This window comes from Aptenodytes forsteri, unplaced genomic scaffold, assembly GCF_000699145.1.
Source record: "Aptenodytes forsteri isolate BGI_AS27 unplaced genomic scaffold, ASM69914v1 Scaffold320, whole genome shotgun sequence".
NCBI classification, from domain to species: domain Eukaryota; kingdom Metazoa; phylum Chordata; class Aves; order Sphenisciformes; family Spheniscidae; genus Aptenodytes; species Aptenodytes forsteri.
The window spans coordinates 430,554-453,528 of NW_008794890.1; the positions used below are offsets into that span (position 1 = coordinate 430,554).

The 22,975-nt window shown below is 39.4% G+C and overlaps 1 protein-coding gene across 1 annotated transcript in view; it reads right to left on the reverse strand.

The window, feature by feature from the left end:
- Positions 1 to 361: 361 nt before the first annotated feature.
- Positions 362 to 22,975, reverse strand: part of PTEN (phosphatase and tensin homolog) — a 33,759-nt gene continuing 11,145 nt past the window's right edge. Inside the window, exons 4-8 of the mRNA XM_009275068.1 lie at positions 21,465 to 21,703; positions 15,870 to 16,011; positions 13,455 to 13,621; positions 4,917 to 5,141; positions 362 to 3,921 (exon numbers count right to left, since the gene is read on the reverse strand). Coding sequence (XP_009273343.1) covers positions 3,736 to 3,921; positions 4,917 to 5,141; positions 13,455 to 13,621; positions 15,870 to 16,011; positions 21,465 to 21,703 — 959 coding nt within the window. The 3' untranslated portion in view covers positions 362 to 3,735. The remainder of the gene's footprint in view (positions 3,922 to 4,916; positions 5,142 to 13,454; positions 13,622 to 15,869; positions 16,012 to 21,464; positions 21,704 to 22,975) is intronic.

Consider the following 22,975-nt stretch of genomic DNA (forward strand, 5'->3'; position numbering starts at 1 on the left):
TCTCATTTTGCTGGAGATGTACCGGTCGACATTAAAAGTAAGGTAATGTGCATTTTGGAAAGAGTTCTCTTACTTGGAGACTAAAAATAGTTTAGTTCCCCAGGAAAGCGGTCCTCCATCTCACCATGACAGCATCACAGTAAAGGGTTTGATCTCCCTGCACACAATCTGCACTTCCAATGTCTACACTCGTTTAAAGCTTCTCATAAAAGGGTTTTAAGCTGCAGTTCCCTTAAAATCCCTTGATGCACAAGGAGCATCCTTTGCTCTAACAATAATGCTCAAAATTTCATGGCTTACAAGCAAAACATTTTAGCTGACCATTTCCATACTCAAAATACTTCAATAAAACACCCACACAGTGACAAGAATGAGACTTTAATCAGTTTTAAGTGGAGTTTTAACACTAAGAGATAAAGGGTTGTTAAACACAATAACAAACGGACATCTGATTTGTATGAGGCATTATCCTGTACATGTCATACTTGGTTTTTGTGTATTCTCAGTGCATAGCATTACACACAGAGCCACTGTTGCACAGCACAATAGTATTTGAAGAGGCTGAATCAGAGTAAGGCTGCTTAACAGACTGATTTTTTTTTTTTTTTTTTAGTATCTATATATATATGCTATATGAAAACAGACTGAAAATTTGAACCGGCAGAGAAAGGCAGCTCTGCCAAACACTGCAGTTGGAGCCCCTTTTAGTGCACAGTTCCACCCCATCCATCTGCATGCATGACACTTTCTAACAGTATTTAAAAGGTAAACGAGGCACTTTGTGGCAACCACAGGCATCGTTAACATATTGCACACATTTGCTATGACTAAACATGGAACTTGCACACTAGCATCTTTTTTTTTTTTTTTGGAAAGCTGAAACATTTGATGCTGCATGTAAACTCCACTTCAGTTTACAATGTGTGCCACAAAACGAATCCGGATGCTATTTATACAATTGCCCTTTAATAGCTGTGGCAAATATTTTGAGTGGGGCTACCAATGACTACGGGATGCTTCAGGGCCTAACAGTAAGCTCTTACCAAAGTGATGCCTTCAGGTAGTTTCAGACATGTAAGCTGTTGCACATCCAAAAAGGTTTAAGCATACAGTCCAGAAACTCAAGGAAAGATTACCTACAGAATGCAGTTCAAGCTAATTATGAATACTGTCATAAATAAAGTTTTAATAAGGACTCAAAAACCTTTCAGTCATAGTAATTCTTGTCAACTTCTATGGGGGTGGTAACTGAAATAAAGTATAGGAGAGTATGTATAATATATATTTATATATATAATATATATATAATGCCATTTTCCATTTCCAATGACTACACCATCATAAAATGTCAAGGCTTCTCAAAGACATCGAAACATTCAAAAAAAAAAATCAAAACCCTCATTCCAACCTTCACATTCCAAAGGAAAAATAACAGTGCAAAAGCCCATCACATCATGATTTCCAATCCGGCCCTCAGCGTTACATACTGGAACCGCACCAATCCAATTTTTATTATCCAAAGTGGGACACGCAGCAGTGTCAATATCCGAATACTTTTAAAGCATGAACATTTTTGTTTATTAGCCAACACAACTTTCAACTGTCAAAGAAACAGACAAGGTGAAACATGATTCGAAGGGTAAGAGTTAAACGTCACGTCCCAAGGTAACCAACTCCTGCTCGTCAATAACAGTGGGAATAATGAGCACTGGAACTAGTAATCTTGATCCATTAAGCTATTAAAGTCTAATTAAACCTGTAAGTCAGAAAATACTTATCAGCTTTGTTAGAAGTTAGAATCATGAATCTGATGAGCAAAATTGACCAACAGACACTGAAGAAAAAAAAAAAAAGCACTTTATACCTTCGTTTGTCAATAGTAACTACTGGAAGTCCTGCCTTGTCTCAAATTCTTACCATTAATGCTGTTGTACAGGGCCCTTACAGATTCCATACACAGTTGTTATCTAGGTGAGAACACAGCTAATGAACTTCAATGTCAGCACCAATAAGTTAATTAAAGGGTGGTGGTGGGGGGGGAGTTTACATCCTAAAAAAAGTGTCAATTTGGGGACAGCTATTCATGGCGCACTTTAGAGAGAACAATTTTGTCAGCTACTTCACATTTGTATGCAACAGTAGTTGTACTCTTAAGTCATCTGCAGTCTGGGCACATCAATTATATACCAAAAGTGAATCTCAAGCCCTACTCCTGTGTATATCCCTACGAACAAATAATACAACACTGCCAGTTTAGAAATCTAATTTGTTGGGTGATTTTTTTTTTTAATAGCAAACAATGTATTTGGGATAAGCTCTGCTTTTTAAAAGTACACATCTTGATATACACACAGTGTTGAGAATTTACTGCAACACTGGTTTCCTCTATCGTGTGTAATGCCTGTTTTTAAAACATTGTAGGTACTGAGTATTCAAGTAAAATTCCCTAACAGTTAATGACATTTTTTAAAAAAAGTGTGCAAAACTGCAAAACTCATTGTAATAGAATGTGTAAGGTCAAAGGGGTGGAACAGCTGACAGAGGTTTGATTGAATAAATGCATCCTAAATCTTCAAAACAAACACTAACCTGGAGAATCTCCAATTGAAGTTTCCTGTGCACCATTACAAAAAAATTTTATATTAATGAGAAAAAAGCTTGCAAGGCAGCACATGAAGTATTCACAGCAGTAATATGATTGAAAAACTAATAATATAAGTGTAAGATGTTGACTGATGTATGCACTAATAGCATCTGACTTTTAGCACTGGCCTTGATTACACAGGAGATGGAGCAGCCATTACAATTCAGAAAAAAAACAACTAATAAATCATTGTCAAATTTTGTAACAATTTTTTTCAAGCCCATATTTTAGTTGATAGCCTCCACATTTGTATGGTTAAGTCATTGTTGCTGTGTTTCCTTTCTGTGACCCCAATAATTTTTCTCCCTTCATTTCTGGGTCTTTAGGATGTTGCGAAGGTTCGTGCCTGTACCCCTATACAGAATCACTCCCTCTAGCTGCCTTTTCTAGCACCATTACACTTAAAAAAATAAAATGCACAAACAACAAGCAGTGACAGCGGCGACTCTTCAATTGTCCAGGATGAATTACGGTAGCATGCTAAAGAAAGGTGCATGTAAATAGCCGGATATGGTACACAGGCCAAGCTCCAGCAGACTATATTCCTTTCTGAGCATTACTTTCCATCCCCCATCCAAAATACATGCATTAGAATGTAGTAAAACCTTCTAGAAACATCTCTTAGCCAACTGCAGACTTTTCTGTTGCCACACAAGTGCAAAAAAAGGGGCAGGATGTGAACCTGTATATTTTCGAAACTTCTTTTGGTGACAGAACACAAAAGGAAAAATTCCTACGTATACACATTAGGTCTGTCTCCACTTTTATAAAACTGGAATAAAATGGGAAAGTGCCATGTTTATAGTTCCTAATTGAAGTTTTAATGTCCTTTTGACACAAAAAGGTATATACATATCAGAGCTACGTAACCTTTTTTTTTTTTTTTCCAACTGGACAAGTGTCAAACCCTGTAGATTTATAGGGCAAAACAAGATTGGTCAGGAAAGAATTGTTCCTATAATTGGCAATCTGACACTATGTCCATTTGCCATTTAAAAAGGTCCTTTTTTCAGTTTATTCAAGTTTGTCACTCTTCATGGTTGGGGGTTTTTTGTGTGTTTTTTTTTTTTTATCTCCGATAAAAAAAATATTCAGACTTTTGTAATCTGCGTATGCTGATCTTCATCAAAAGGTTCATTCTCTGGATCAGAGTCAGTGGTGTCAGAGTATCTATAATGATCAGGTTCATTGTCACTAACATCTGGTGTTACAGAAGTTGAACTGCTAGCCTCTGGATTTGATGGCTCTTCTACTGTTTTTGTGAAAAATAGCTTCACCTGGGAAAGGAAAAAACAACATTTAAAAAGGGAACCTGGACTTTAACCGAGCACAGGTAACAATGCAATTTTTAACAGCACGGCTCCTTTCGCTACACTGAATCACACATGTGCTGCTCTCTCTACTCTGGAAAGAAGGAAATAAAGATCTCTTCTGAGGTTAGCCAACCTCTCACTACCACACCCAACAAAATAGAACTGGCAAAGCAGCAGGTTTTTCAAGCCCAGATGAAGGAGTTCTGCATATCTGCACCAACCACTAGCACTCCTGAGTTATAGCAGCAGGACATACCACTGCAGCGGGCCATGCCACACTAAGCTTTTTGACCATCCTACCTTCTAGATCTCTGCAAGCACAAAAAGAGATTGTAGTAAAAGTGCACAGGAATGAACAAAACACTCTATAACTGGGGGTGGGGGGTGGGGGGTTAGAAGTCTGATCCAAGCAACATTCCAACAAGCAACTATGACCATTACCTTCAAACGAGCACTGCTGGGGTCTAACTGATATTTTATGAGCAAGTTAGAAAACGCTAAAATTTTTAAAAATGCCTTTTTCATTTTTAAAAACAGTGCTGGCAAAGGCTTGTATTCCTCAAAGTTAAATTCACAGGTTAAGGTATTCCCGTGAAGCAGGCACCTCTGCAAATCAAGTCAGGAATTACTGTGTAAAGCTCAGAGCTCACGGCAATGCAGCTGGTACAGGAAAGATGCTACCTGGATCTCTGGGTCTCCTATTACTCATCTCTAATGGCTTTGATAAATTCCTGAAACAACCTGAAGCCTTTACTCCCAATCTCTCAGCATCTATCGACTTCCCAAAAAGCAGGTAAATTTACAAAGCTAGAAGCTTTGCTAAGTGGTGGCAATACTAATACATGAATTCAATTTCTACATAGACAGCAGTTTCAAATGGTTCCTCTGTAAGGCAAGACAGACAAATCAGACAACGTCATGCAGCTCTTCAGCTTTGTTTACACATAATATATACTGACCTTGAAGTTTGGAGAGAAATATCTGTTGGCTTTGTCTTTATTTGCTTTGTCTAAATCGTTTTTTGTTAATGTAAGGATTAAATATTCCTTATCATTATCTGAGCGCTCTGTACTGAAAATACCATCAAGTTCCTGATCTGCAACTAGACTTCCATTTTCTACTTTGTCTGAATTTTCATCCAGTCCTATGAAGAATGTATTTACCCAAAAGTGAAACATTTTGTCCTGGGGGAGGAAGAACACAAAGAACAAGTTTGCTTTAGTATTCACTGGTGGCACATTAATTTGACTAATATCATCAGCTGGTCAAAAACAAATTGGTAATGTCAGACAAAACTTGTTTGGACAACAGTACATCATTGATTACACTGCATGCAAAAACATTTTCACCAATTCTTACAGACAATACGCAAAACTCTGCATTAATCAAACTCAATTTTAACCAATTAAGCTTTCAGAAGTCACTCCTTATCAAAAGTTGGTTTTAAAACAATCTATCATACCTATGAAAAAAAGCAGATGACAGTAAATTAAACAAGTGTTAAACATGTAATCACAAGGCATAAAGAGATTTTTTTTGCTCATACCTTGCCAAGCAGTAGCCAAACCCAACAGACAACCTGCGCGAACCAACTTAGGTGAGTAATATTTAGCCATAGAGAACTTCCTTCCCCATAGCTTCCCGCATAACAGAACACTTTTCTTTATTTTTATACAGAAATAGCTGAAATTAAACAAGTGTTAAACATGTAATCACAAGGCATAAAGAGATTTTTTTTGCTCATACCTTGCCAAGCAGTAGCCAAACCCAACAGACAACCTGCGCGAACCAACTTAGGTGAGTAATATTTAGCCATAGAGAACTTCCTTCCCCATAGCTTCCCGCATAACAGAACACTTTTCTTTATTTTTATACAGAAATAGCTGTAATTGAGCAAAAACACCCTACAAATACAGGACTCCTATCATAGTGGATTCATTAGTTCTTTACGGAGATGGTTTCTACCAGTCAGATGTTTGCTGACCAGTACTAAGAGAAAGTCAGACTCTGAAAGTGTCTGCTGTCCTTCTACTCAACAGGAAGTTTTTAATGAGAAGATGAGGCATTGACAGTTTAAGTAACTTAAGCAGAACTTGACAGATGACCATCAACAGCTGGAAAGGTACAAGTTAGGTAACACTACAACAAGTATAGCTGTACAAAGAGGCAAAATATAAATGTACCAGTGATTTTAAAAAGTCACTGGAGAACTAGCTGATATCAGCAAGTATATTACATGCTCATCAAGGGTCCTTGTGTCTATCTCCATATGTGTTACTGAACAAGCAGCAATGTTTTGCTCTTGGCTAGACAATCTCTGAAGATGAGATTGCCCAGGAACTTAACCTTTAAGCTCTCAGCTAAATAGCTCCGTAGAATGCACTGAATGCTCTTGTTTTAGTTCTCCATCACTTGCCATACTTCTGTCAGTCAAGAGTTGATGTTTCCAAGATCAACTACCATTAGCAGGTCGGTCCTGACTAGCACATTAAGCACTTCACCATCTGAAACTGAGCTACATTTACTTCCTCTTTAAAAATGAAACCTTCTATTTTACTCTGATTTGAGTTTTCAGGCAAAAGATCCAAAATGCAAATGGCCAGTCTTCCCACAATAGTCAGTATTTCTGCATTTCTGTTAAAGCTGCAGGTGTGACAAAGCTTAGCACATACCAGAATCTAACATTCCTTAATATTATACAGGACCAGAACACAAACCGACTCCTTCTGAGCTAATTTACATATTTTGGATTACCAGAGAGATCTAATTCCAATTTCTTATTGGAAAATCCAGGTCATGCCCCATCTTCCTAGCTATTCACCTCTGCTGGTAAGCAGCGGGGGAAATCAGAGGTGGAACAGGCGTGGTTCTAGTGTGTATCATATGAGCATGCCTCCCTGCTGAAAGCAATTTGGGCCCAGCAAAATATCCAACATTTTCCTGGGCCAACGAGAAGGGGGCAGGGAAGAGTGGACTACTGCTTAACTTATATTCTTCTTCCTCACAAACTAATAGAAACATGTAAGCACACAAATACTGGGAATTCAGAAGTGTCTGATGGAACAACTTCTATCTGCCTTCTCTACCAAAGGTCTGGAGACCCATTTTCAGTATTTTAGGTAAAGCATACAAAAACACTTCCAGCTTGTGTGCATTTCTGTAAGCACCTAAGAGACCCCCAACCTGTAAGGAAAGTGCAATGGCAAAGACAAAAGTTAAATAATTCAGTCAGAAACACTTCTGGTAGTTAAGAAGTTATCCACTTCAATGCATACCACTCCAGTACCTTTGGGAATCAAGTTAATCTACCAAATTAACATGCTGTAATTACAGTTGTCTTGGGAGACTAACAGATGTTTGCCACTGCCACCAAGTCCCTTCAAGCCATCACATCTATGAAGAAGCCTTGTTGGAGCCCATCCATGCAAGGCAGCAGTTGGTAGGTTCTTGCCAGGCCCAAACTGCTCATACACTTAGCACCCTTTTCTTCTTCACTAACACTACCTCAGAAAGTCTTAAAAATGCCCACCCCAGGATCTGGAAGTAGATGATGAACATCCTGGGCAAGAAGGTTTATTATTCTGTAATGCTCCAACGAGTTATCAGCCTGCCTGCTGATGTCTCATGAAGAAAGTGGCAGTAGGCAAAATCCCCACAAAGACGTCTTCAGGGTAACCTGGGTCCAGGCTCCTCCTATGCCCAGATGATGAGTCCCTCAAAAGATACGTAGTCCTCCAAGGAGATGAGATGGCTACTCCTGCTCAAACCAAAAGCCCAGTTCAGGTCAAAACAGAAACAACCAGTGGCATCAGCTTTCCAGCTACAGAACAGGAGGGATTTGGAGTCCAGGTGCCATGTGCAATAAACAGTGGGAAAACGCAAGCCTGAGCTGATGTTTCCAGAACCCAACAGCTCTGTACGCAGGTGGATATACCACCTGCAGTCTCACCACTGGTGAAGAGGCCATCCTTCCAGTGAGGATTTAGAGAATAAAGCGCATTTCCACACCACGACTACAGTTAAGGGAGATCCCACCTCTTGTAGCTGGGGTGATGGTACTACTGTGTTTCATCCTTCCTCAGGACCACAATGCAGAACCAGCAATGCACTTTGGTGCTGGTCCTCAGTGCCACCCATGATAACCTCCAGTGAGGTCAGCAGAGGAGAGGACAAACCTGACGAACACACTGCGGCAGATGGATGGAAAATGGCTTATACCAATAGTGCTGAAGCAGCTTTGGAGGAAAGCAGTGCCAAAGCAAACAAGGCCACTGGATGTAAACCAATGCCAGGAGAAGCAGAAGGCATGGTCTTGTCATGCCTCACCTTAAACTTCAGCAGGTGGAGCAGAACCAGGAAGGATTTACTCGGCATTTAAAGGCCTGCCTGAACAAGCAATTGTGGGGACTCAGCTTTACTGATAAAGTCTGGAGAAGACAAGACAGACAACAAACTTCTCACTAGCCATCTTTTAATCTGTTTTCCTTGGGATAAGTTTGCAGAGGTCTTTGGGGACTCAAACTAAACAATACAACTTGGCTGAGCTGGTCATTTATCCTTTTATCTCCCTCCAGCTTTTTAAAGCATCAAGTTATTTTCCTTCCTTTCCCACTACACTAACTTAATTAGCTTAAGTTCACGGGTACTGGAACATGGCACAGCCACTCAAATTGAGGGAAGACTTGGTCATGTTTTTTGGAATTATCTCTTAAGGCTGATAACTGTGTCAGTGCTTCCACTGAAAAACAAAACTCATTATTCAAAGTGAGGATTCAGCCAGCCTCAGCTAAAGCATCAGGCTCCATGGGAGACAACAAAGAAAGTTGATGTAATATGGGCCAAAGATAGGAATTTCAAAAATCAAGGCATGAACTGAACTTGGGCTTTATATAGCAAATCAGAATACCAGATCAAGTGCTCAAAGGAACACAATTTAATGAATAGGCTTCTGAAAACAAATATTAGCTAAAGGCTTTTTCTGAATGTGTTTTGCTTTACATCCAGTTACATCACAGGCATCTGCCTTAAAAAAAAATTGCAGATATATTTCTTCCCATAACCAAATCTGTATCATAAAATCTACAGTGCAGTATCAGACACTTGAGACAGAAGCTGATTTAATCACACTATTTTGACATACAATACTTAGCCCTACCTTGTGCAGTTTTTCCAGTTCTCAGACTGACAGAAAAATATACCTCACTCTAGAGCCAATATCTGCCTCTAACTGCAGACCGAGATTCAAATACAAGATCATTTAAGCCACCAGCTAGGAGCTCCCATATCCTCCTGAGAGTTTAATTTTGTAGAGAGATATACAGGCACTTATAATCACTTTGCAGCACCAGCTAAGTGTTTTGGAGATGCTATGCAGCAATCGGAAGATGGAGATCATGTTTCAACCTGTTCCATACTGGCCTCAGAGCCTTCCCACAGTCATGACTGATGGAACTTCTTACACCATTTTCAGATCTACAGTTAAAGTCTTCTGACATTTTGAGAGTTCATTCTTCAGTGTTTGCTAAACAGCAATCACTCAAAGTCCTCTTGAACCGTGTAGCAGAACTTCTTATCTATACAGACCCAAGAGATGAAATGGCACACCCAACAGCTCAAATAATGCTGTCAGCCCTGCCTACGCTAGAGTCTGGGTATAAAACAGCAGTGACTCTTACAGAAAACCCCCACATCAATGTTTCCCTCTCATCTATACTGGGAGGACTCCTGAAAAAGGTCTCCTTTACCCCCAGGCTCTGCAGGCAGGAAGATTATGAGATCTTCTGTATTATTTTTAAACAGACCCTCATTGAACCAAGTGATATAAGGATACTCTGAAATACTTTTAAGATTATCATGTCAACATCAATAACTGGCAGAAAAAGGCTTCCCACAGATACATGGAAGCAAACCTAGAGAGGCTACAGCAGCAGTCTGAGATGGAAGAATAGCCAAGCTACAAGTCAGAGAAACAAAAAAACATGCTCAAAAAACCCACCCAAATCACTAACTTCCATCCATCAGAAATTCATACATAACAACTGTACCCAAGCCTCAAGCCATTTTGTTCTCATATGAGCATGCATTTCATTTTTGAAAGGAAGTAGCTACATCATACTGAAGAAATGGTCCAAGAATAAAGTAAACAACTTCGTTAAACAAGAAAAGACAAAAAGTTGTGGACTTACTAACAGATGCCAAGTGGCACAGATTATAGAAGAGCTGAAACAGGCTAACTTTTTCCAAGTAGTCACCCTCTTACCAAAATCTTCTCACCAGCACCAATAATCCTTTGGCTGAGGTCAGCTCTCGCTAGCCACTGAATTTGCTTAAATTAAGTTTTGCCATTAAAGGAACAGGACACTTGGCTGCTTTAAATTTCACGTTGACACTGCCACACTAGGTACTTAAGTCACTTGGTCATTCAAGTTTGTTTTGTTTTATCCAAGAAGAGCTTGACCAAAGTCAACGAGGATCCTCCATACTAGAGAGCTCTCCAGATAATGCTACTGTTCTTCAGAGGACTAAGAAATTTGAAAGCAAGTACAGGTGAGCAAATCTGGAGTGCTTCAGCTGAGATCAATGGTTATCAAACTCCAAACCAGACCCAGCAGGAAGACACAGAGGTTTCCTTTATCTCCAGACATAAGACATAGCCATTCTTCAGCCTGAGGCCCAGAATGGAACAAGAATTACACTTTATTAGTTTTTTGATTAGGTTTCTTATGGAAAGTTAAAATGCAGACTGGTAGATATGTGATGCCTTTAAGTGTGTGCAAGAAAACTTGTTTAGCAGCTACCTATAAATCTGCTAACAGAAAACCCTGGAAGAGCAAGAACCAGTGATGGGCAACAGACCTGTAATTCCAGCTCTCATAAACACATGTGAATAAATCAGAATCTCTGAAAGATAAGATCCTGTTACTCCTCATTATGCTGCTCCTCATTAATTAGGTGATCACTGCATAGAGGTGATCTTCTCCAAAATGTGAAAGTCTCCACAGTGGAAGACCCTCTCTTTCGGGTTTTTGAGTAAAAACTGTGTAGTCAGTTTATCTAGAAAAGGAACAGGCACAGATGTGAAACACCTGTACAGAGAAATGTATTCAAATTTGTGCCAAGGTAGGTTTTCTGCCACAAATATTCACCTTTGCCCTATTCCCATCTTAGTCACTTTATGCAACAAGTTGTCAAAAGGACCAAGTGGAAGGATCTCCTCTAGTGCCAAAGCACGCGTCAGAGATGGAATATTTCACTAATTCTCAATATGAAGACCTCAACAGTGGTTTCATAAAACAGACTAACATGCTTACATCTGAGAGGATCCACAGACCCAGTCCCAGATGCCCTCAATTTGTGTCTGCATTTACAGCAGAGCTAACAGAGGTGGTATTACCAGAACTGTGTAACACCACATACCTACTTTCTTTTGGCCTCCATGCTTACATAAGGTTGACAGCAATTAGACTCTAGATTCAACAGATCTTTGAGGCAGATTATCAAGGTGGTTTCTTTACAAAAGACTTCTGTCTAGCGAAGGGACAGTTTCTATCTCTCAGAAAAGCTTGCAGATGTGGAAAGAGCTTTCACCATCTCAGCATTTCTTGGCCCTAGCAGTCCAAAAACACTGAGAAAAGAAGCACCTCTGCACTATCTGTAATCCACAGAACCTGAATAGTTAGGTAGTACTGATAAGAATAGACAAAAAGAAAAAAAAAAATCAACCAGCTACTCAAAAACTACAAAGAGATTCTTAAGAAATGAAACCATGGCTGATATGACACTCTGAAATGAAACTACAGCATAGTAACACACTTGCTGTGTTTCTGCAGACAATTTTACACACTCTTGAAGAACAAATTTATACAACAGAAATTGTACGTGATAACAAGGAGCTCTAGTTTATGCTGTCACTGGATCTCAGTACTCTCTATAGAGGTAAAACAAATACAGGAGTTGGTTCCTAGTGCTACAGAGCCAAGATCCAGCATGAGCTGCGCACTGATATTTTGGGGGCTTACTCGGGGAGGGGCAGTGCAGCACAGTGCTTCCTACAAAGTCCGTTCATAATCCATGTGTTACTGAAGATGGTAAAGAAATTACAAATTCACAGTTAAGATAGGACAGAGACAGGATAAAACAGGACCTTGCCTCAGATGTTTGGGTTTTGTTTCATCTCCTCCCTGCATCCCTCACGTCTAGCCCACACTACTTATTCTGGGTGCTCCTTTACAAGTCCATTCTCAAAACTGGCTCCTATGCATTGCAGTTTTAAATATCAATAATTTTAATGTTGACTTAAAGTACAATTTCTACTTTTAAAATGCTTTGTTTTACAGTTCTCTGTATTGCATATAGCCGCATCGACCAACTAAAACATCTTATTAAACAGGCAGAAGAAGAAAATACTCCCATTAAGAAACTGTTTAAAAACTTTTGCAGACATCAGCGCATAGCAAACAACAGAACACAACATTTCCAGCTAGTGAAATTACACCATTAAACAAGTTAACAATACCTTGTAACTGAACATCAGTTGTGATGAACAAGCCCACAAAATAGTGTGCATGTGTATTTACACACACACCTAGTAGGTACAACCTGCGTGCACTGTTATAAGACTGTTATATATGTTATCACTTATGTTTGTCTCCCAATCTACTCTACTATTTTCTTATTTTCATGCTTTGCCTGTACACAGGATTCGCTCAATGAATGCTCTTAAGTTTTATAACATCCATTAAATAGGGAACAACTATTCATAAAGAACTTTAAGTAGTAAATACAAAGGTAGCCTTTAATTAACATGGTCTCATCCTCACCTTTCACTTTGGTAGATGCAAACTAGCTCCACAAGCACCAGAATTAATGAAACCCAATAATGACTCACTCATCTTTAAGAACTCACTGACTTCGGTGTCAAAATAAGTCTAGGTTAATTTTTTCCACAACTGAGACACTGATAAAATTCTCAGTTCTGAGTGAATTCTCTAAACATCTAGCATCCAGGCACTGTAGCTGGGAACCGAGAGATGGCTGAATAGATTGCAGAGATACTTTTACAAAGTGCACAGGAACTCAATTATCTCGGAAATTCAACCAAATTTGACAGATGGGTAGAAATCAGCCAACAGCACACAGACAGGATCTTCTGTGCCTGCTTAAACCTTAGGAAAATTAGTGAAGAAAACAGCTGGAGTTAACTTGCTCAGTATGCAAGTCTATTTTTAGAATGAGAATGTTTCTTCCTCAATTAGATTACTCACTACTACCCAAACAACTGCAATACATACCCAGTATAATTTTTATCCAACCTTTGTACTTAATCTCACCAACTCTCAAAATCTCCAGCTTTCATTTTGTGGTAGATTCTCTCCTTGGGAAAACTAAACATCACAGAATTAAATACTGTGATTACACATCACTGAAGAATAACCAACATCTCAGCCCTGCATCAGGATTGGCTCAACAACATTTTCCAGAAAAGCGAGAAAACCAACCTTTTTCAACATCTTGTTCTGTTTGTGGAAAAATTCCACTTTGATATCACCGCATACCGGCAAAGGCTGAGGGAATTCAAAGTACATATACTTGTCTTCACGTCTTGAGGGTCCTGAAGGGGAGGTGAATATCTTTACCTTTAGCTGGTACACCACAAACTGAGGATCTGCATGGCAAAACAGAGGGTCACTTCGTAAGAAATGCCTTAAAGTGTCAAAAAGCACAATATTAGTATCAGAATCACAATCATGAGCTATGATATTTTGAAAGTTAAATAAATATCTATTAAGAGTTAAGCACCGCAGGCCATCAAACTTTGCTAGATGTTACTGGAAACAACCTAACAGACTGCTGTCCTTTGTAGCAATACTCTCAGGCAACCATAGCGTTCCTAGAAAGTTGCTGTTTCTTTTTAATAGAATAAGAAATGACTATATGAAGTGACAACTTCTTGACTTTTCCTTACATATTGCGTCTCATCTCTATATTACATGGACGTAACTGAGGGGTTTTATTCTTTCTCATCTCTTCTTCGAAATGCAGAGTGCGTGGTCATGTCAGCACAAACTGACTTCTACTCTTACACAAACAGAACTGTTATACAAACAAAAACAAGGACAAAATTTAATGTTAATACACAGACCGTAAGTCTGTCCTGTAAGTCACCATCACCAAAAAAGTGCCAGCCACGGCGTAACTTTCTAAATTAAATCTGCAGGGGTAACAGCTGAAGTTATGAGGGTTTTTTGGTGCAGCCTAAGCAGATTTTCTTTGGAAATTGCGAGACACCAGCATGAAAGCCAGAAATATTAAATGAAACTTATTCAAAGAAGTCTTTTTGCATTTGCTCCTGACTTCTCTGTTAGTATCAGATGCAGACTGCTCTCTAGACAATACACACTGAACCATACCCTGCCGCAGAGTGCGTAGTCACCCTGAAACCAGCCCTGCAGAGCTGTGGAAGTCCATACTGAGCATACCCACACTATCTTGCTGAACAGCCTAGCTATAAAACTGCTACTTATCTCCCTCAAATCGTCAGAGATGTGAAACCCTGCCATCCCTTCATTTTGCCTGAAAGGCACGACTCTGCTCGGTCAGTGACTTTAAAACAGAAAGAAGGTAACAAGGAAGTCAGATTTAAAGTTATCTTCTGTTGGTAAAATTACTACCACTGCAGTAGATAACACTACTAAAGAAGTAACACAGACCATTGGTTTCACATTCTGAAAAATCACTGAAAACTCCACAGAAAGGTAGTACACAAAGATGCTGAAGTTGATAGTTACTCCATCTTCTCAAGTGCTTAGCAAATCTTTTGTTTATCCCAACATCCTGCTGTGAAAATAGCATGCTAACAGCCTGGTAGGGACAAACAAGTTAATGCTCCCGCGAGCAATTCATACTTGTAGCTTGACTTCGCAAGTATAGCACAGCTTATCCAAAACATTAAATAAGTGGTAGCTGCAGAAATCTGTACCCTCCACACCTCTACCCTAGAGGCAGAGGTTTTTTGGTAGAGGCTCCTCCCTTTGTCGTCCTCCTCCTGTAAATACAGCTAGCCTGACAAGTTGCTTGATTGTTTTTATGTGCATTACATGTTCAGGTACTGTCTTACAACAATATTAATAGTGCAATTTTAATCAAAGCCACAGGAGGCACTGAAATTAATTACACATTGCAGTAACACCCATAGCAAAAACCATTAGAAAGACTTTTTCCACTAACAAAAAATGAACACGCAATACTAGGCAGTTACTGCCCTGTAACGCAGCCCACAGAAGGACAGAAGTGAATTCATATTTATACTCCAAAGTTTCAAGAAATCCGCTGTTCCTTACTAACACACTGTGTATCAGCAAACCAGATTAATCGTTTATAGGTGTATTAATACTTTGTAAGCTTCCATATAAAGAAAAGTTTATTCCAGAGTTAATTAGATATTTACCCAGTTGAACAAAATTTTTTTTTTTTTAAAACATCATGGAAAGAATGATGATGCTGCATTTGAAGCCAACACACCATTAAGCAAATGTTTTTCAGCAATTCAAGTTTCCCAAGAGTTGCTATATTAAAAAAAAAAAGCTTTTTATAAAAGTAAGGAGCAAATATCCAAATATATACATATATGGCATCACTTATCTTCAAACGGTTAAATACTTCCCAATTTAAAACTGTAGTGAAACAACCATATGAGTCCTTCACAGACCTCAACTGGGAGGATGCTAGCGGATAGACCACTCTAACCCAGCAGATTTTGGAACATGAAATGTTTAAGTATCATAATCTCCTCCATCAAGATGTGCAGCTCTTCAAGTCACGTAACAGAATGGTAACTGTCACATAACTAAACCAAGTTCAAAGGCATTTTCTTACGAGAGCAAACAGAGGTTAACAGGGTGCTGGGTACTTACTGCAAGTTCCGCCGCTGAACATGGGAATTGTTTCAAACATCATCTTGTGAAACAGCAGTGCCACTGGTCTGTAATCTAGGTGATTCTTTAACAGGTAGCTATAGTAGTACACGTAGCGTCTCTGACTGGGAATTGTCACTCCCTGAACAGAGGGAAAATAAACGTCAAAAACCATCAAGACCGTTTATTAGCATCACTAACAGAGCTCCTGCCCATTACCTCAGAATATAACTAAAGGCAAATAAACCACGAATGAAAAGGTAGCTAAAGCACCTGGAATAAACCATCGTGATTTATGCTGAGTATACCTCTGCAGCAGCTACACTGGAGACCAGCACACAGAGTAAAGCATCCAAGTTGGCTGTACCTAGAAAGCAGGGGAGTGCTGCACTGCTTTCTACACTGCACAGAAACCCAGCCACATGGGGTTTTGGTACAGTAACTCGCAATGACCCTCAGTGATTTCTTCATTGTGGACCATCCTGGACACCTTAAGGACTAGCAAAGACATAATCCACCTCCAAGCCATTCCCAAAGACAGCCTCTGTACACGTTCCCCTTTTCCCTAGACATGTGTCCACATCTCTTGTACTCGTCCTGCAGAGCGTTTAAGAGGAAGCTAGCTGTCTGCACACATTATCCAGGCAATTAATTACCGACCAGTCCCCAGCACGGAACAAGCAGGATACTGGTTTTCCAGTTACTTTAGTACGTATCTCCAAACAACCATCTCAAGCAATGAGGCAAAGAATGCAGATTTTTCCATATCTTAAAAACAAACACCTCAGACACCCTGAGGGTCATGTAAAAGATGGTTTCATGCTGCTGCTTTTTTTTGGGGTGGGGAGTGTCAGACATTAAGCAGGAGGCGCCTTGAACATACTCTAATTTTTAAGCACCAATACAGGATGTTTTGACAGCAGTTTAAGTCAAAAGTTTCTAATTTTGTTTGCTGGTATCACTGTACTCAAGACTGACACTACCTTTATCACAAAATGCCCTTCTGAAATGTTTTCACAAAAATCAGAAGTAGAAAGTGTCATTAATATAGGCCCAATAGCCCAAACTGTTAAATGAAGGACTTCTCAGTTGAATTACAACTCTGAAGTAAACACTTGCTTTGAGAACATATAACCAAAGAATGTTTTTATTACTGATTTTAAATCAACTTAAACTTCAAGTAAGGGAATAGTTTTAAAGCTATTATAGCTAATATTTTCAAGCAAAACTGATAAAGATGAAAAATAATATAATTTCCTAGAAAATGCATTACATGGTTTATAACAACCCATATTATATACTTACAACAGCATCAGTAAGTAAACTTCCATATTAAAACTAAATGTAAAATCACAATAAAACTAAATGTGAAATCACAATAAACTAGAGATAAACAAAAGGGTTTCATATACGAGTCTGAGCATTTTGGTCACAAAACCTAGAACACAGTATTTCTATAAACTGTTAGTTCTAATACTTGCTTGATCTAACAACAGCCATAAGCTAAGAGTAGCCAGAGTACTTTTAATTTAGCAAGCATCTATTCTGCACACGTGAAAATACTCACTTCCTGCCGTTATTTAAAAAAAATGTTGGTAATTATGTCTCCTTACCACTTCAGCTGCTTCTAAATTACACAAAAGACTTTTCCCTACAGCACTCGTACAATGACCTTCTTAAGTAGCCTTCTACACTGACCATGTTTTTGGTTCAGATGTTACCTCAGTAGTTATCAGACCCACTTCTTAAGGGAGCTTTAAAGTTTGCTTTCCTGGGATCTGAGCTTCATGACAGAAAATCCCAGCCTCAGAGCTGGGATTGCCAATGCTGCCAATCAGAAGAAAACCACACAGGTAAGGAAAACACATCCTTCTCTGCTCATAGTTTCTTCACACCGTAAAGGATGTGCCCATGGAGAAACCTCAGCACACCTTATCAGGACAACCAGGGCTGGGACCAGAACAAAGGGAACAGAGTCACTTTCGCAGCTATATAAAGTGATAGTCAATCTCAAAGCAAAACTAGTTCTCAGCCAAGAGGGCACTTTTAGCCTTCCAGACAGAGATTTTTACTCCCCAGAGACATAACCTTTACGCTGAGATCCTAAGAACCAGCCACACTGAAGCAAAACAGAAAATTCTCCATTTTCCAAAGGTCTGATTTAAAAGCAGAACACTTTCCTAACAAGCTAATATTCCAAGAGATGCAATCAACCCCCACTTACTTTTACTCCAGAAGAATAAAGAACAGGGAAGTAGTTTAAGCATTTTCTCCTTGAGAAGCTTGCATTTCCCATCTATCACCATCATCGTTGTTTAAATGGACATTAGATAAGCTTCTCTAGTCCCTATGCCAGAGTTTCACAGGGCACTGCCAAGCTGTGCAGACATCACAGAAAGTGTCAGGTGCTGCTCCTGGTTCTCCTCTCAATGTAGCATGAGCAGTATTATGAAGAACAAACATTTTTGGAAGTAATGTTCCCACATTCACTTTAATAACATGCCCTACTGTGAGAGTAAAGCTAAAGCGTAAACCTAGTCTGGGCTGCAGGCATCAGATTTAGCAGAGGTTGTCACCTGAGTATGTCGAACAAACAGGCATCACAACTGATCAGCTCTGACACATCAGACATTGGATATCTACCCTGCTCAAGGAGTCATTCTGAGACTTCCTCGCACAAAATAATTGGTTTCCATTTCCTTTCAGTTACACCACTATTAGGAGCCATTCCTAAAAATGCAACAGTATGACAGTCAAAAAATGCTCCTGAATGGATCATCTCCAGCTCAAGTACTTGAATAGTTGTTCCCAGCTGATATCTATCCGTTGAGTAGACTATGCTTCCTTCCGAGTCTAATCCTCACCATAAAACCTTCAAGGCAGAAGTGGGAATAAATAAAGACCTTCTCCAGCTGTAGGAAGGTAAGTTGTCAGTCTTCATCATCACAGTAGTATTTCAGTGTCCATCTTAAGGAAAAAACAGGTGATAAGCTAGCCATTTCAAACAATGGAAGCAGCAGCTTTTTTAGAAGACTTTTGGGGGGGTTTACTTCTCCCCCAGCTCTGAAAACAGGCTGGACAATTACAGTTCCTTATCCAATTTCAGGAAACAGTTTGTCTCCCTTGGTTCAAAGAGAAAACAGAAATCAGTCCTGTTCTACTACAGTGGTGGTGACAGATAGACACAACCATTTAGCCAATACTTTCTAATCTTCATCATCCCCTTCTTCTGAAAAAGGATCCTTCCACTGTGATGAGTTACAGAAGTCAAAAGAGGCAGCTTATAAAAAAAACAAACAAATCCACCCCAGTTTTTGGTCAGAGATAGACTTTTAGACTCAGTTCTGCAACGTCTTATTCCCCACTACCTTTCCCAGGATGACAGTACATCAACAGACTATCTAGGAACTGTCAGCATCATCTACAACTCTCACTTGATGTTGCAAAGGCCTCTGTGAAGCTTCTTCTCCCAGCAGGCACTTGGCACTGTAGCTTGCTACAGAAGTACTCGAGGTTGTTCTCTTGACCAATTAGTCATACTTCCTCTTGCAATTAGACTGACACTTCCTGCTGACATGGACTAAACCCTAAGAATCACTCTGCCATGCACATTAATGGCAACAGCAATTTTAGCTATACTATTCTGAGCAGCTATATACAAACTGTGCACCTTGTGCTTGCTTTCAATGAAGAAAATTTGGTACCTAATTAAAGGCAGTTTTCCTTCATCATGCATACATTGGTCCAGCAACAAAAAAAGAAAAATGCATTTTCTTGTCTGTAGGTGCAAACAGCTCTGTTGATGCCTCATTTACTTTGAGTTCAGGAAGTCAGTTACATAAAGGTGTGGTGAAGTGTCAAATCAAAGAGCAGCACTTCACATATAACACTGAAATATGGGCCACAAACGAAGAAAAAGCTCCCAGAACCTGCACTGGAATACCTGTTTATAAACACTACTTTAAGGATTATGTGAATCACATGCTTCCCACTGTCCACATAAAGATAACCATGCTCAAGTGGAGCTGGAAAAAGAAATCAACTCTTCCAGTAGAGACATCGAAACCAAAACAAAGTTGCTGGTTACAGACAATATTTAGAGTGAAGCTAAACAAGGCTCTCACTATTCCTGTTTACTAAGTTCTCCATTACCTCAGACATGCCAGAGGTACCACTGGGGTCCTGATGAACACCTAACTGACCTTACCCTCAACACACTAACACGCAGAAACACTACCCTTTTTTTACAAAAGGGAAACTGAGGTACAACATGCTTCACCATGTATTTGTTAAGTTTTGTAGTTTTCATGGTATTTTATCCGGCTCTTTAGATAACCTTTATCAGCAGGAGTAATCTACACTGTTTATTCATCACACAGTTCATTCCTATTCACTATCATGCACCCTTACCAAAAGCCACAAGGTTTTGATGGGAAACCTTGACACTGTCTCCGCTCTAATATTACACCACAACTATCTTCTCAGCAGTACATGGAATAACAGCTCCATCTTGTAAAGAGAGCAAACTAAGAAGTTATCTGCTCCTTCCAATGAATTAACAGCCAAATTCTACAATTCCTTATGAGACACTTTTGCTCTCAAGAGCCTTCAAACATGAAGCTCTGCTTATTAGAGGTCTACACACTGAAATTAATACTTTATGCAAATATTACAGGAACATAGAGCGCTCTGTACTTCAGCTGGCTGAAACTGGCCTGCCAGGATGATCCCCCTGGGCTGCTCTACCAACATACACAAGGAAATGATGGAAGATGAGCAGGGAAGCTTGCTGAAGTGACCTTGCAAGGCACACCTTATTATATTTGGAGAAGATTTCAAATAAGGAGGTTAAATTCCCATTAATGAGGCATAACCATGCCAAAAAGGTCCAACATACAGTTACTGCTAAGTCTGTCTGTAGCACTGACAAGGTCTTAACAGAAAGCTCTTGTAGTCATGAACATTAATTTCTCTGAAGTGAGATCTTCCCATTTCTCCTCAGGAGAAGTACAAGAAACCAAATGGCAGCACCTCATGAAGCAGGCTCCGAGGCAGCCAATGTCTGGGCTTAACTACCCTTTTACTGAAAAGGGGCATCCAACAACAGACTGATATACTCTTCCAGTAGGGATATTCAGCTGTAACACACACTGTAATGACTATGCATCTCCAAACACCACCACAGAAACTAAGAGAACCTGAGGAGCTGAACAGCTCATCCATTCAGGCAAAACAAGCTAGAATAATCCTCTTATTTGGGCTGAAAATGCTGAACGAGAAAGTTCACTCGTCAACCGCCCATTTGATGCAAAACACAGCAGAACGCTATTTGAAAGGCTATTTAAAATAAACTGTCCAGATCTTCTTGAACAGGAGATGGAAAAACTAGATGGTTTTAGTGTTGTGACTAATTGCTACTGCTGCTTAGGAAAGCTTTTTCATTTAGAACAACTGCACTCATCCAATAATATTAAAGCTAAATCAAACCAGGTATCACAACTGCTGGAAAGTATTTCTCAAAGGGCTTGACTAATCAAATTGACCTCAAGTAGGAAAAGCATAAAGATACAGGTAGAAGAACAGAAAATAGCTCACCTTCTTGTCTCTGGTCCTTACTTCCCCATAAAAATCTAGGGCTTCTTGAGCCTTTAAAAACTTGCCTCGATGCAACAAATATGCACATATCATTACACCAGTTCGTCCCTTTCCAGCTTTACAGTGGATTGCTGCAACATGATTGTCATCTTCACTTAGCCATTGGTCAAGATCTTCACAAAAAGGTTTGATAAGCTCTAACTGTGGTGGGTTATGGTCTTCAAAAGGGTACTGTGCAACTGCAATGAGAAGAAGTAATTTATCAAAATCTCAAAAGGAAATTACAGCAAGCTCAACTAGACAGATCAACTTTGTGACAAGCATGCAAAAAATTACCTTTCTAAATGAAACCCATGTCCTACATATAGACATGTAATTTTTTTTATTCCAATATTATTCAGCAATGTACTATTTATTATCTGCATTGCAGACATTTCTCTAGTAATACATAAGCAAGCATCCTGCTACATGAAGAGACTATTTCACACCACTACTGAAATGAGTGGCACAGACTGTATCTTACATTACGAATTTTCTAGAATTTAAGAGTGCATTGGCACAAAGAATAACCTTGTGAAAACCCATTACTCTAGCAATAATTAGACTACCTGCTGAGAGAAAACAGGGCCAGACCTGAGTCACTGATCAGACAATAGGAATTTTGCTGAAAAATTCTGAGCGGAGTCAGGTCTACATTGGGAACAAACTCTCAGAATTTGCTCAAAGGGGTTTTGAAACAAAAAACTGCAATTCCCATACTAAAAAATGGTAATCGAAAAAGAAATCTCATGTAAGGCACTTGCAATACTTATGGGTTTTAAGGTCAAACCACTGAACGAAATTGTCCTTTTTCTTATACGGATATATACACGTACACAAACACTTTTTTCCATCTAGGGATGGAAAGAATTTCAAGTGAGCATGCGGGAAATGAAAGAAAACTCAAGAGAGTAAAAAATAAGCATTAAGCAGAGACAAGCACCCAAACCCCTATCACCTCAGATAAGATGACAGACAATGCCATGCTGACTGGCGGAATTACATAGGGCTGTACTAGTTTCATCAGGAGAACAGCACTTTATAAAGTGCACCCCAATTCTCGATCAACAACTTGGGATCTTATAAACACAAGTCTGGTTCATTTAAAAATTCTCAGCTAGAAACACCATTTCCTTTTCTGATCTAAAAATGAATATATCTCATTTTTTGGCAAGTGTTTGTATTCATTTTGCAAGTACTACTCTCTTGTCACACACATAAGGGTCCTTTTGATGAATCCCCAAGGACTTAAAGAGCAGAAGTGAGGGATGAAGTTACAGAACTGCTAAATTACTGCAGCACAAGTCCAAAGCCTTTCGGAGAGATCCACAAGGACAGTTTATTCACTTGCAGTACAGACCGCCCACTTAATCTCCCAGAAGACCAAATAGGGAAGCCCGATAAAGTGAATAAACTTTGCTAAAGCAGCAGCAAAGGTTAACAAACATGAACATACTCTAATAAATTCTTCC